Consider the following 14,174-nt stretch of genomic DNA (forward strand, 5'->3'; position numbering starts at 1 on the left):
CTCCACCAACCCGTTACTCTGGGCATGGGTGACGGAAGTAAACACTTGTTGAATCCGCATCTGCTCGCACCAGGGTTTGAAAGGCCTTCCGGCAAACTGGACCCCGTTATCACTCACTAGCTCCTTCGGGACCCCATACCTGCATATGATGTTATCCAATACGAACCTTCTCATCTGTTCTCTAGTAATCTTTGCCAGGGGCTTCGCTTCGATCCATTTGGTGAAATAATCAATGGCTACCGCCACGTATTTGACCCCTCCCGGGCCCTCCGGGAAAGGCCCAATTATGTCGATGGCCCATTTTTGGAATGGCCAGGATGTTGATACTGGTACCATGGGGTGTTTGTGCCGGTGAGTCATCGGTGCATGCACTTGGCAGTTATCACATTTCTTGATTTCCTCAGATGCTGTTTCGTACATTCGTGGCCAGTAAAACCCCGCATTCATTGCCTTTCTCACTATTGTTCTTGGTCCCGAGTGCATTCTGCAAATCCCCTCGTGCATTTCTCTAACCACATATTCAGCTTCTTCCATGTCAACACACTTCAGGGACGGGCCCAGATATGATCTTCGATATAGCTCCCCTTCGATTAGCTCATATTGCAAGGCTCTGACCCTTGTTTTCCTGGCTGCCCATTCTCCCTCGGGTAGAATTCCGTCCCGGAGGAATTTAATAATCGGTGTCATCCATGTTTCCTGGGTACCCTCGATCGCAGCAACTTCCTTTGCGTTGAGGGAAGGGGATGTCAGGACCTCCACCTTGATCTCTCTCGCTAGATGGTCGAATGCTACCGAGGCTAGTTTACTGAGAGCGTCAGATTTCCTGTTTCTTCCACGGGGGATATACTCCAGTTTGAAAGTTTTGAACACCTTAGCCATCTCTTTTACTTTCGCCACATATTGTGCCATGGTGCCATCTTTGGCTTCATACTCTCCTTGGTACTGTTTCACTACCAGTTGTGAATCAGTGCTGGCCTCTACGTGTCTTGCTTTCATTTTTTGTGCCAACCTCATCCCTGCTAGGAGGGCCTCGTACTCTGCAGTATTGTTGGTGTTCTCAAAATCCAACCTTATGGCATATGTCAGTTCAACTCCCTCGCGACTTACCAATGTGATTCCTACCCCACTCCCTTCTTTACTAGATGCTCCGTCAGTGAGTAACTTCCACACCGCCTCGTCTTCCTTCTCTCTTTCTTCTTTCTCCTTTCTCTAAGGCTTCCCATTTTAATAGCTCCTTCTCTTCGTCTTCAGGGACCTCTGCCAAGAAATCGGCCAGTATTTGTCCCTTCATGGCTTTCCTGGGCTTAAATTCCAGAGAGTGTTCCCCTAACTCCACAGCCCATTTGGCTAATCGTCCCGACAGCTCCGGCTTCCTGAGTACTTTCTGAAGGGGCTGATCGGTCATCAAGGTAATCTTGTGCCCTTGGAAATACCTTCTGAGTCTTCGGGATGCAAAGATAAGAGCCAACGCGAGTTTCTCCAGAGGCATGTATCGTTCCTCGGGCCCCTTAAGCGTTCTGCTAATGAAATATATGGAGATCTGTTTCCCCTCCCGTTCTACCATCATGACCGCACTTATGGTCGTTTTCGAGGCGGATAGGTACAGGAGCAACGGGTCCCCGGTTACCGGGGTGGCCAACGTCGGGAGCTTGCAGATGTAGGTTTTCATTTCTTGGAAGGCAGTCTCAGCCTCCGTGGTCCAGTTGAACTTGTTGGTCTGGAGGCAGTCTTTCAACACTTTCATGAAGGGAAGGGTCTTGTCGGCTACCTTTGATAAAAAAATGGTTTAACGCTATTAGCCTCCCGTTTAGCTGCTGGATATCCTTAAGGGACCTGGGAGACCGCATTTCGGCTACAGCCTGGGTTTTTTCCGGGTTTGCTTTGATTCCTCCTTTGGTGACCACTACTCCCAGGAAACTCCCTTCCTCTACTCCGAAACAGCACTTTCCGGGGTTCAGCTTCATGTTCACATCCTGCATAGTGTTGAGAGTTTCTGCTACGTCGTCTATCATGGCCACTTCCGTCAAGCTTTTGATAACAATATCGTCGACATATACCTCTAAGTTCCTTCCTCGTTGCTCCCTGAACAAGGTGTTCATGAACCTCTGATATGTGGCCCCAGCATTCTTGAGGTCGAAGGGCATTTTGGTATAGCAGAACGTTCCTTCATCTGTGATGAAGGCGGTTTTTTCCTCGTCTTCTATCGACATCTGGATTTGGTGGTATCCCTTGTAGGCGTCCAGGAAGCATTTCAGGGGGTAGTGAGACAAAGAGTCCACCTGGGTGTCTATCTCTGGGAGGGGATAACAGTCTTTAGGGCATGCTTTGTTTAGATCTTGAAAATCGATGCACATCCTCCACCCCCCGTCCTTCTTCTGAACCATGACTGGATTGGCGACCCAGGATGGGTATTTCACATCTCTGACTATCCCAGCCCTGAGCAGCTTTCGAGTTTCTTCACAAGCAGCCCTTCCTTTATTAGGTCCCATGCTCCGCTTTTTCTGTTTTACTGGTTTCGCCCATGTGAAGGTGTTAAGCCGGTGCTCAGTTAGGCTCCTGGGGATTCCTGTCATGTCTCCATGTTGAAATGCAAACACATCTATGTTATGGAGGAGCAACTCCTTCAGAGCACTCTTGCATTTGTCACTCAAGTGGCTTCCTACCTTGACTGTTTGTTCTGGGAGCCTGTCACTGAGGACCCATTCTTCCACCCCCTTCCCCTGGGGTTTCTTTGGTGTTTCTCCTTTGGATACGGAAGAGACCACTTCATAAGCCGATTTAACCCACGCTAGGCCCTTTGGTGTTTGAAATACTAAAGCCCCGTGGGGGGTGGATGCCTGCGCCTGCAAGTCTCCAATTCCGGGTCTTCCTAGGATTGCATTGTATTTTGAGGGTGCCCTGACCACTGTGAAGGTTAGATTTATTGTTCGGACTCGATCCCCCACTCCAACCGTGAATGGGAGCCTGATCTTTCCCAAGGGATATGATACACTATTGTTGAATCCCACTAAGGGGATGGAGTCTTCTTCCAACCTGTCTCTTATGTCCCTGTCGAATCTAAGGAAACAATGCTCGTATATCACCTCGACGCCTGACCCTCCGTCCACATGTATCCAAGACACCTTGTGCCCTGCTATTATGGCTGAGATGTTCAGGGGGAGCCGTTGTACCTCGTTTTCTTCTAGGTATGGCATGAGGATGAGAGCTTTCATGCAGCTTGGGGAGCCTATGATCCTGGCCTTTACACTCCGGGTGGTATCGAATTCGTTCCTCCTTCTAATCATATCAACATCCGCCCTCCCCGGCTCCCTTGCATCTCTTCCCTTGCGATCTCCTCCCCCCTCCTTGATTTCCTTGACCAAGTGAGCCAACCTCCCTGTTTTGACCGTGGTTTCTATTTCCCTTTTCAGGTACATACAGTCATCAGTTTTATGCCCAAAGCCTTTGTGAAAATCACAATATTCGTTCGGTTGTGCCTTCGGTCCCGATTTTATGGGTGGTGGTCCCGGGAAGGAGTTCTTTATCCTCTCCGTGGCCAGTATCTCACTCGGGGTCTTTGTGAGAGGGGTGAAGTTATCGGAGTAAGGAGGGGGACCCCTCCCTCGGGGCCTATATGGGGAGTATGAGGGTCTTGCCCTGTTATGCAACATTCTATCAAAGGCAGGTTTCCAGGAATAGGGTGTACCTTTATTAGGGGGCCTTGTAGCTGGGGTGACCCTCCGAGGGGCGATGTCCGTTTCCTTTGCTTTGCTGACTGTGTCCTTTCCCCGGACAAAGGCCCTGACTCTGTCCATAAGATTGTCAAATGAGTGGGGGAACTCTTCCCCAAGCTTCTCGCACAGCTGTGCGTGCTTCAACCGTTTATGAAGCTGCTGATCTTCATAACCTCCGGGACGTCTTTAATGTTCATGCTTTCCTTGACGAACCTCTCCATGTATTGGCCTATTTGCTCGTTGTCCCTTTGTCTGATATGCAGGATCTCATTTGGATTCTTGACCACTTTTCTCTGTTGGCCAAAGTTCCCGAGGAACTTTTCGCTTAGCTCTTCATAACTATCTATTCCCCCCGGGGGAAGGCTGTCAAACCAAAGCCGGGCTCCTTCTGTCAGGGTTTGCACAAACATGTGGCACCATACTGGCATGGGCCATCGTCCCAGTTGTCCCGCTCCACGGAAGGCATGCAGGTGATCTTCGGGGTCTCTCGTTCCATCATAACGGTCGAAGCCTGTGGGTAACTTCGTCTTGGGGGGCATAGGTGCTTCTGCTTCTTCGTGTGAACTTTGAGACCTCGGCTAAGTCCCGTGGTAGATATGGCTGATCCAAGCCACTATCACCAAAGTTGTCTTTCTCCTTCCCTTTCTCCTTGGACTTCTGGCCTGTGATAAGATCCTCCCTTTCCTCTGAGGACATTTGCCTCAGGGCAGTCATAAACGTTTCCAGCTGGTCACCATTGTTGTTCTTGTTTTGAAGATTTGTTCCTTCTTGGTTGGAGGGTGTGTCAAAAGAAAGCCTAGCCCTGAGGCTGTCGAGCTTTTCCTGTCTCTTTAGATCTTCAAGGCACTTTGTTAACTTCTCCCTGTGCATGGCCACAAAGTCAGGAGTGATATGTTCTGCTTCTTCCAGGTTCTCTACCTGGTTTTCGTTACCCTCTTCATGGGTAATATCCTCTACAGTGACCTTATCTAAATCGTTTTGTGCCGTCTGAGTGACACGTGAGTTATGTGGTGTTGCCATGTTGTTCTTGACGGGATAAACTGCTCTTTAGACGTCGAGTTTTGATGTGAGTACACCGGGCAAGCTGATGTCCCACGGATGGCGCCAATGTCGAATACCCAACTCCCTGCTGACGTTAGTTGGATCTTCGTTGACGTCAAGAGCCTTTGCCTTCGTTTACTACAAAAGAACAAACCGTTAGCCTTGCCACGGAGGACCCCGGGAGGGGGATCCGTGACCAAGCTCCGGTGTGAGAGTAAGTAAACTTGCTGGGAAATGAGAGGAGCTTCCTCCGATGAGTATAATCACCGGAAGGTTTCCTCTTTGGTGTGAATCTAATTAATGTGTGTGTATTAAATATGGGGGAATGTTGGTCGGAAGTAAATGAGGGTGTAGTAAATGAGGGAATGCCGGAGATGATACCTGCCTTAGCTCCTTGATGCCTTCTCTTATATAATAGCCAGCTCCTATCTCACTAAGGATTTCCTACACGTGATCCAATGGTTTTTGGGAGTTCTCGGGGGGTGCAGACACGTGTCTGACCCCCAACGGTGGGATGTTCCCCTTAATTAATGCCCAGCCGGAGAAGTACAGTAATTCAGACGAGATCCTTTTCTTATCGGGCATTTAATGAGCTCTGTCCCTCTTAGCTGTTTCCCGCTCGTTACAAAAGGAAGAGGAACCTTAGTGGACAAGGCAATTCTATTTTATGGGCCTATACGTAATTGGGCTTCCAGAAAAATGGTCCAAAGCGGGTAAAGTGGGCTTCCCCACTGGCCCGTCGTCAGAAACTACTATGGGTGACCAGCCGCTAGTTGCGTTGAATCCCCTGCCCCCTGGAGGAGGTTATAATGGGATGTGGTGAGCCCCCTGCATCGTCTGTGCCTCCTTCAAATCCTTTCGAGTCTGAAAATAATGAGGGGCAAATTGGGTCTGCGATGTATGCTCAGGGACAATTTAGAGAGATGTTGGTGGTGGTTTAGGGTATAGATGAAGAATTGGTCCTAATGTCGTAGAAGAAGAGATAGTGTTTTATTTTTATTTTGTTTTTATTAAGTAAGGGTATTATAGTCATTTAATAATACTTAACTGAGAAAATTAACATAGGTTAGTGATAAGGATCATACGAGTGCAAAAATTACAACCACTAGGACCAACTTTGTAATTATTGAACCACTAGGACCAACCAGGCATTTAACTCGCACGAATTTAAACAATAGATGGTTTAAATAAAATGTAAAATAATAAATTATTTTTTAAAACGACTTTTATAAAAATAAACGGTTAATGAAAATACATATTCATTTGTATATTAAAACATATTTTGTTAAATAATAATCGTGAAAATAACGAAATAATAAAAAGACTTAAGTAATTGCATTAATAATCTCTTAAATATTAAAAGAACTTTGTAATTATCAAAACAACCTCTAAGGTATATAATGACCTAATTACCCTTACACTTAACTGCAAAAAAGTAACAAAGTTAGTGTTAGGAGCTAAAATCGTTATAAAATGCAACACCGAAGTCTGATATGTTAAAAAATTTCTTTTTAGCCGAATTGATTAAACTGACTAAACCAAAGGGGCCAAAAGAGTAATTTACTCCATGGGAAAATTTCACAAGTAACCGGGCGACCTTTTGAGAATAGCAAGCAAGCAAGCAACTTCAGCAACCGGCGGAACCCTAACTTCTGAAAATGGCTACTGCCGAGAACAAGAAGAGGAAGAACCATTACCGTCCCCACAACGTACCGTTTTCTAACTCTGTTTACTTGTAGTTCATCATCATCATCATCATATGTATTTAGGATTGAGTGTTTGGTACAGAAATCAGTAAAGAAGGGTTCGTACCCGTTGCGCCCAGGAGTTCAAGGTTTTTTCATTACTTGTGATGGTGGTAGGGAGCGTCAGGCTTCTCAAGAAGCTGTTCAAATTATCGATTCTGTATGTTCTATTTTCTAGCCCTATAATTTGTTTCTTAACGTTGAACAAAGACCATCGATTGAGCAATGGGTTTGGGTATTTTAGAACACCCAAAAGTTAAAATATTATCTGTAGTATCTCCCAGTTGGGTGTTTGCTTGTTTGTTTTGGGATTTTGGTCTGGTACCAAGCCTGAATGGTAAGTTGTGGCAGCTGAAGTTTGAATTTTATGAAAAATGAGCTACTTGAAATTGTTTGAATGCAGGGTCCTATCTTATAAATTGTTAATTATTTTTAGATTTAGCTCAGGTTATGTGCATATGTGTGGCTTCTTTATGAGTAAAATGTATTCATACATGGTTGCATGGTTTTAAAAAGTGTGACCGAGGCGTGAGACAACTCAGGCGATTTGGAAACGCCTCATGTACATCTGGGTCAAGATTGGTCAAAATTAGGGTTTGTAGGAGGATTATATGTACAAGTAACAAAAGGATGATATTGTGAATAGTTTACATGATAAAAGATTGACATGCAAAAGAGATGCAATTTCTGGTTGTACATACTACATAGAACACAGTCTTATGTACATGAAGGCTGAAGCTCTTGCTTCCGCTTTCGGGACATAGCGCGCCTCATTTGTTTTAAAACCAAGCATGGTTATGATATGAATGAATTTGCGGATAGGGCGAAACGAATACATTTTTATTTTTTCACTTTAATATTGGTATATGCCAGTTTCTTGAAGAGCTAGCTGAGGGAAAGGAACCAGATGTGAAGCATGCAGTTAAGCCCATGAATAAAAAGATAAAGTTTAGCTATTCCGATTCTGAAGACGATGCTGCTGATGATGAGAATGGTAAAAAGGAGCAAGTTGCAGTAGTTTCTGATCATGATAAATCTGAGAGTCAGCCGAAGGATAAACAAGAAGATGCTAAAAGTGAAGATGAGAGGCAACCAGAAAAGAAACAAAAATGTGTAGAAACAAACGAGTCCAACTCTGAAGAAGTAATAAAAAGCAAGTCTGTCGATCAGTTAATCGAGGCCGAACTTGATGAGTTGAAAGACAAAACCAAGGTGAGTTTATTTCTTTTAGATGGAAATGACAATTTACATTACTATTTTTGAGAAATGTGAAAACCAAAACGTCTAAGTGTTGCATCGATTAACAGAGGCGTTTCAACTACCTTGATTCGGGGTGCAATGGTGTAGTGTTTGTTCAAATGAACAAGAGAGGTGAAAAAGATCCAACCCCTAAAGAAATTGCTCAGCACATCATAACCTCTGCGGCGGCTACAAAGAGACACATGTCAAGGTTAATTTTTTTAAACATTACTTCCCAATTGCTTTGTAAATATATATTTATTGTTAGGACACTCATGGATTCACAGGTTTATTCTAAGAGTGCTACCTATAGAATTGACATGCTATGCATCTGAAGAAGAGATTTCAAGAGCTATCAAACCTTTAATTGCTCAGTACTTTCCCACAGACCCTCAAACACCATATAAGGTATGTTATATTTTCATTATCTGTATTTGGATTCAACAATAGTTTGTGATTAATGACCAGTGCCTAACTGAATATTTAATTATCGATAGTTTGCAGTGTTATGTGAGGCCCGTGCAAATAGTGGTCTGGACAGAATGAAAATAATCAATGTGGTTGCAAAATCTGTCCCAGAACCCCACAAAGTTGATCTGACCAATCCAGATAGGACTATTGTGGTCCAAATAGCCAAGGTGTGTCATCATTATCAAACTAACAAATATTAAAAAAAAAAAAAACCTATATGTGCCTAGTTGTCCATTATTGTGATCAAGATCCTCATAGAACAGAAAAAGCCAGCCTTCTAGTGTATGTCGTCACAGGCCAGCCAGCTGCACGACTAGGCTATTCAAAACAGACAAAAGGCGAGCTTCTTCATCAGGCCATGTGGGATGAGCGTGTTGGTTTAGGCGAGATGACCGGACTGATGTGGTCAAAAACATGCCTTAACTGACCAAAAACTGACCTCCCTTCCTTTTATAGCCATCTCCCTTGCCAAATTTCTTTACATGAAGCAATGTGTATGAAAAAAAAATCAAATCTCTTTTATCTTTTGGACTTAGATTTAAAAGGAAGTTTTGGAGAAACCTTTTGGATGGCCTAGTTCTCACGGTTCTCACAACTTAAGGTGCTTCCCATTGATTTACACACGTGTATGGCTAGGATTTCATCATCAAGTCATAAAATAAACTAGTGTATTTCATCATCAAATTCTGGCCATTGATTTACACACATGTATGGCCAGGATTAGTTCGCTCAGTTCGCAAATACACTAGTGTTCACCCTTGAGCCTAATCCTATATATATATATATATAGCGTATATTGGTGTCTAGCCTGCGCATTTGCCCTTTGCGCCTTTGACTACACAGATGCTTGTTTTATAAACGGAGTATATTTCTGTTAATCACGAGAACAATGTACTGTCTTTTTGCACAGATTGATAAATGCACTTTGGAGGAGATTTATGATACTTGTCAATTTGTTGTTGCTAACACAAACTGTCTCTACCTGCAGACTGTATGTTGCATTGGTGTTGTTGAGAAGTACAAGGAATTGGCTAAATACAATTTGAGGCAGCTGACGTCATCCAAGCAGTAGGTTATGGCTTTTTATTATTATGAGCTTAAAACTTCAGCTTTCTAGTTAACACAGATTTTATATATAAATGGCATGCATTTTCATGTTGTCATTGTTCCTGGAGTTTAATTTTCATCTCAACGAGTTTGTATGGATTTTGAAATATTAGGAAGATAATTATATTTTAAAGTTAAGTTCGATTTTTGTTCCTGATGTGTGGCCATTTTAACTAGTTGAGCCCAAATTTTTAAATTTTAACATATCGTTATCTCGTGATTCCAATTGTTTAACCATTTTCGTCGTTCTTTTGGCGAACCCAATTGTATCTTTTTTGTTAAATCCTAGTCATTTCATGTGGCCCCCATCTGATGATCATTTTAGTTCTTTTCAATGAGGTACAAGCTTTTACAAATTGGAACGTATATTTTATTCCTTATGATGATTGTTTTAGCAAAAGAATGAATTAGAATTAAATCTAAATTGTTGGTTCATCTCCTCCTTTCTGGATGCAAGTTAGTTATATTATTTTGTATTCCAATTCTATTGATAATTATACCAACTAAAAACCGGTCGGTCCAACTAGTGGTAGTCCAATCAGTGACGATTCAACCCATATAAACCTTACTGATTATAAGGATCCAGTTCTCATCCAACCGTTCCAGTCCAGGTAACAAGGGTCCTGAAAATCATAATTTGTTGTGTTACCTTACCATACTTCAAAAGAAAACCCTAATTTTTCCCTTCGGTCGAAATTCGCTCACCCTATTATCACAAAATTGATTCTCAGCATTTTGAGTAAATTATTTTTTGAGTCCCTATGGTTTAGTGTTTTTAACCACTTGAATAAAAAATAGAAAAGTTTAACGCCCTAAGTCCCTAACTACTCATTTTATAACGTTTTGAGTTCAATTTTTTAACACTTGTACTTTGATTTTGGATTCAAGTGGTTAAAACAAATAAAACACATGGACTCAAAACGTTATAAAATGAACGGTTAAGTACTCAAAGCGTTAAACTTTTTTATTTTGAACTTAACTGGTTAAAACTACTAAAAAAAGGACTTAAAAAGTAATTTACTCCAGCATTTTTAGATAATTTGTACATCTTATATCACCTTAAAACCATCAGCTTTTCCATGCTAAAAGTTGTGTTGTTGACAATTTTTTTTTTCAGTTTGCATTGACAATCACAGAAGAGAAAGCATTCATAACAAGAAAAATTCACTATATGAAACCAACAACTTGGCAATACATCTAAACTAGCCCTCGTACACCAAAAAACAAAACGAAAACATCAACTCAAACCTTAAAAAACATTAGCATCATCAAACACACTCCACCATCCTCTCACCTTCGACACTTCCAAGCCGAAACCGAGAAAAGGGGCCGGTCTTGCCAGCACATCACCACACACCCATTCTCTTCTTTGATCCTGCACCCATCACAACTATACCCTTGAAGCAGTCTACGCGACTGCAAAAGCGCGTAGTAGCTCAGAGGCACGCACCCGAATCCCGCAAGATCCAGTCTTTGAACCCATTTTTCGAGCTTTTCATGTCTTTCTTTTCTCTCCCCACCTTCACAAGAAATAATGTTGTTGATCTCTTCTCCAAACAACATCTTTTCGACTTTCAGTCTCTCCATTGAACTTCGCGGTAATGTTGACTCCAAACAGTCAAACAAGGCCGCATAAAAGTATAATGATTCCGAGAGTCTCTCCATTAGAGAGGATTTGTTATGATCAGAATCTTGTTCGGCTACCACCATCACTTTTGGGGACAAAGCGCGTAACGCGTTGAGGAACCCCTCTATCTTTGTTGAAGTGATGGTGGTGGATAAAGGTGCAGACGAGGCCGTATCTTGACTCGGGCTGACCAAATCTTTTTGATTCACTTGGAACACCCTTTGCAAGTTCTTTCTTGATTTAACGACTTCATCGTCGGGTGCTAACAACGAATGGAATCGTAGAACCGAGCTAATCGCTAAAGCTTCCCCTGTTTTAACATTCAGTTTCTCAACATCAAGATTTTCTAGTTTACTAACAATGGGATTGAACTGAAATGGGATATCTAACTTCTCAGCATCTTCGATCAAGATTCGTGCCATTTGGTCCAAGACCTCTTTTTGCTCATGAACACCTGTGATCCTCAAATGGGGTGGGCCTTCAGGGCGTGCGCTCAAATCACGAAGAAGCGCACGCCACTGAGTAGGCTCACCAGCATTAAGATCAACTACATGAACCATCTTTTCGCCTTCCATGGCTTCGATTATCACCTGATTAGTTATAACAAATGCTATTTTCAAATAAGGGAAGTAGTCAAAAAACATCTTTCTAACCAAAATGTTCTCAGGGGCAAATGATATCTTAGTGGAATGCACAGCTTTATAGATGCCAGGCCATGTTTTGAGGATTCGATTAGCGAGTGCTTCAGCAAAATACGAAGCGATTCGCTGCATCGTATCGCCTTCGGGTGAGGCGAGATGGGAGATTTGATCAAGGGCAATATTGGCATGTTCAAAGTTTCCTGAAGCTACATGTTTAGCACACGTGAGTAAGAGGTGAATCAAACACAAACCCCTTTCTTCTGATTTGAGCTCCTTGAGCCATGGATATGGTGATCCCATTCCAGACATTGATGGAAAGATTTGGACTACTGGTGTTGAAGTCACAGATGAGGACCCATCATCTTGAAACATTGGATTTCACCACAGGGAAAAGAAGACCAATTCCTTACTGGGTTTTGAAATTAATCAAAAACACAATTAGAATCTCAGCTCCTTTCTTTCAATGATGATCTGGGGGGTTTCTAGAGAGAGAGAGAGAGAAAGCGAAGAACTAGGGTTTGAGTAAAAACCTACAACAATCAAAGAAACAGGAATCCCTTACTGGGTTTTGAAATTGATTGACAACAATCGACAGAATTGAAATCAAAATCAAAATCGAAGGGGGTTTTTGTAGAGAGATAAGAAGAGTCCAGATTAGATTTGAATGAATAGGCGGTTTGTTCTTTGATTCACACTAGTAGTAGTATGAATAAAAGAAAAGAGAGATAGGATAGGAACCAAATGGCGTGAGATTTGTTTTTATGTGCACCGATTTTGTGTCGTTTTGTGTTGCAGGAGAATATGTGAGTTTTGTGAACAACAGTGCTCTGTTTTATTTTCGAATAAAAGAAAACCACTTTTGTCTTTCTCCTTCCATACCAAAACTGCTTTTTGCTAAATTTTGTCTTCACTTAAGCTGGATAGAGAATCAAGTATACAACCTCATGGCACCTTAATATTATCCATTATATGTATTAGGGGATGGTTCAAATGAAAACCACTTTTAACGCGAAAACTTGAAAACTAACTAAAAAAAGCCTAAAAAACACACAAAAATTTTTTTTTTTTTTTCAATTTTTTTAATAAAAATCGCTAGTTTTTATATATAAAAAAAAACTTTTTTTCAAAAAAAAAAAAAAAAAAAAAATTTGTGTAGTGCACATGTGTAATAATACACATGTGTAGTACACAGACACATGTGCAGTATTACACATGTGCACTACACAAAATTTTTTTTTTTTTTTTTTTTTTTGAAATTTTTTTTTTTTTAATAAAAAAACCTGCGAAAATTTGATTGAAAAAAAAAATTTTTTAAAAAAAAATTTTTTTGCATGTTTTTTTGGCTTTTTTTAATTAGTTTTCGAGTTTTCGCGTTAACTAGTGGTTTTCATTTGAACCTTCCCCATATGTATTATATGTATATATATATATATATATGTGTGAGTCATCGGAGGACAAAAGTGAAAGTGCACTAATTTTAACGTTATTTTACTAGTTTCGTAAAAATAATGTTAAAAGCTAAGGACAGTTAATCATGCATCATGTGGTTACGTTGATAGCTGAAAGACAAAAGGGTACATGCACTAATCGGTATTTGTCCCGATTGTTGGGTGTTATGTGCCTTATGTTCAAGGCTTGATGCAAAACTACTATCGAGCTGGGGGTCTCACTGGAAGCAGCCTTTCTATTCCTACGGGATAGAGGTAAGGTTGTCTACATCTTACCCTCCTAAGACCCTACCTTTGATTTATTTACCCTCCTAAGACCCTACCTTTGATTCGCTATTGTTGAGATTTACTGAGTATGATGATGATGATGATGATGATATGTTTTATAAAAACATGTATATAAGTGTTGTGAAACCAACCGAATAGCAAAAGGAATATAAAGAACAATATGACGAAAGAGATTGATCTTATTGATTGAGGTGTATATTACAAGAGACTATATATAATAGAGGAAAATTTGTGGAATAAGTATAAGCTATTTTAGGTGTTGATAACCACATTAATAATAAATACATTCATAACACCCCCCCCCCCTTGGTTATCAATATAATACGCTTGATGCTGTCTCGTTAAAAGCCTTGCTAGGAAAACCCGGTGAGACAAAACCATAGCTAAAGGAAAAAGAGTGCAACGTGTAATGCGCATTATCTCCCCCTGATACTTCTGGATCAGGTATGTTGCCTCATTAAAAACCTTACTAAGAAAACCCAATGGAATAAAACTTAGTCAAGGGAAAAAGAGTGCAACTTGAATAAGTCTCCCCCTCATTTTAACATGTATCCTTTAAGTGTGTGTATCCATCTTCATTAAAAGTCGAACAAAGCTTTTGTAGCCAACGATTTGTCGCTCGATCCCTTAATGTGCAATCCTTTATGTTGAGCAATGTTGTATAATCTTCTAATGAGACTTTAGGTGCCTCCTTTCAAAAAATATCATATGTCCACGGTTGTGTTTTGTTACATTCCCACATCTACAAGACGAACCAAACTTATTTTGATGGGTAAGTAAAATATAATCAAACGTCGTTTATACCTGAAATATTTCTTTGAACTCATTCCAATGTCTCTTCTCTTGACAAAGGT

At 41.3% G+C, this 14,174-nt stretch overlaps 2 protein-coding genes across 2 annotated transcripts; one reads left to right on the forward strand and one right to left on the reverse strand.

Moving 5' to 3' along the window:
- The first annotated feature begins 6,306 nt into the window (after positions 1–6,306).
- On the forward strand, positions 6,307–9,460 carry LOC110908390 (THUMP domain-containing protein 1). The gene is made up of 7 exons (XM_022153325.2): positions 6,307–6,463; positions 6,543–6,659; positions 7,373–7,711; positions 7,807–7,949; positions 8,026–8,146; positions 8,236–8,376; positions 9,198–9,460. The coding sequence occupies exons 1-7, from the start codon at positions 6,413–6,415 to the stop codon at positions 9,279–9,281; spliced, it is 996 nt and encodes a 331-aa protein (XP_022009017.1). The 5' UTR covers positions 6,307–6,412; the 3' UTR covers positions 9,282–9,460.
- Positions 9,461–10,459: 999 nt separating this feature from the next.
- LOC110908391 (scarecrow-like protein 3) lies at positions 10,460–12,480 on the reverse strand. Its single transcript, XM_022153326.2, has one exon. It carries the CDS (start codon positions 11,954–11,956, stop codon positions 10,607–10,609), a length of 1,350 nt encoding a protein of 449 aa, XP_022009018.1. The 5' UTR covers positions 11,957–12,480; the 3' UTR covers positions 10,460–10,606.
- Between the last annotated feature and the right edge of the window lie 1,694 nt (positions 12,481–14,174).

The sequence above is a fragment of the Helianthus annuus genome, chromosome 14 (genome assembly GCF_002127325.2).
Source record: "Helianthus annuus cultivar XRQ/B chromosome 14, HanXRQr2.0-SUNRISE, whole genome shotgun sequence".
In the NCBI taxonomy this organism is placed as follows: domain Eukaryota; kingdom Viridiplantae; phylum Streptophyta; class Magnoliopsida; order Asterales; family Asteraceae; genus Helianthus; species Helianthus annuus.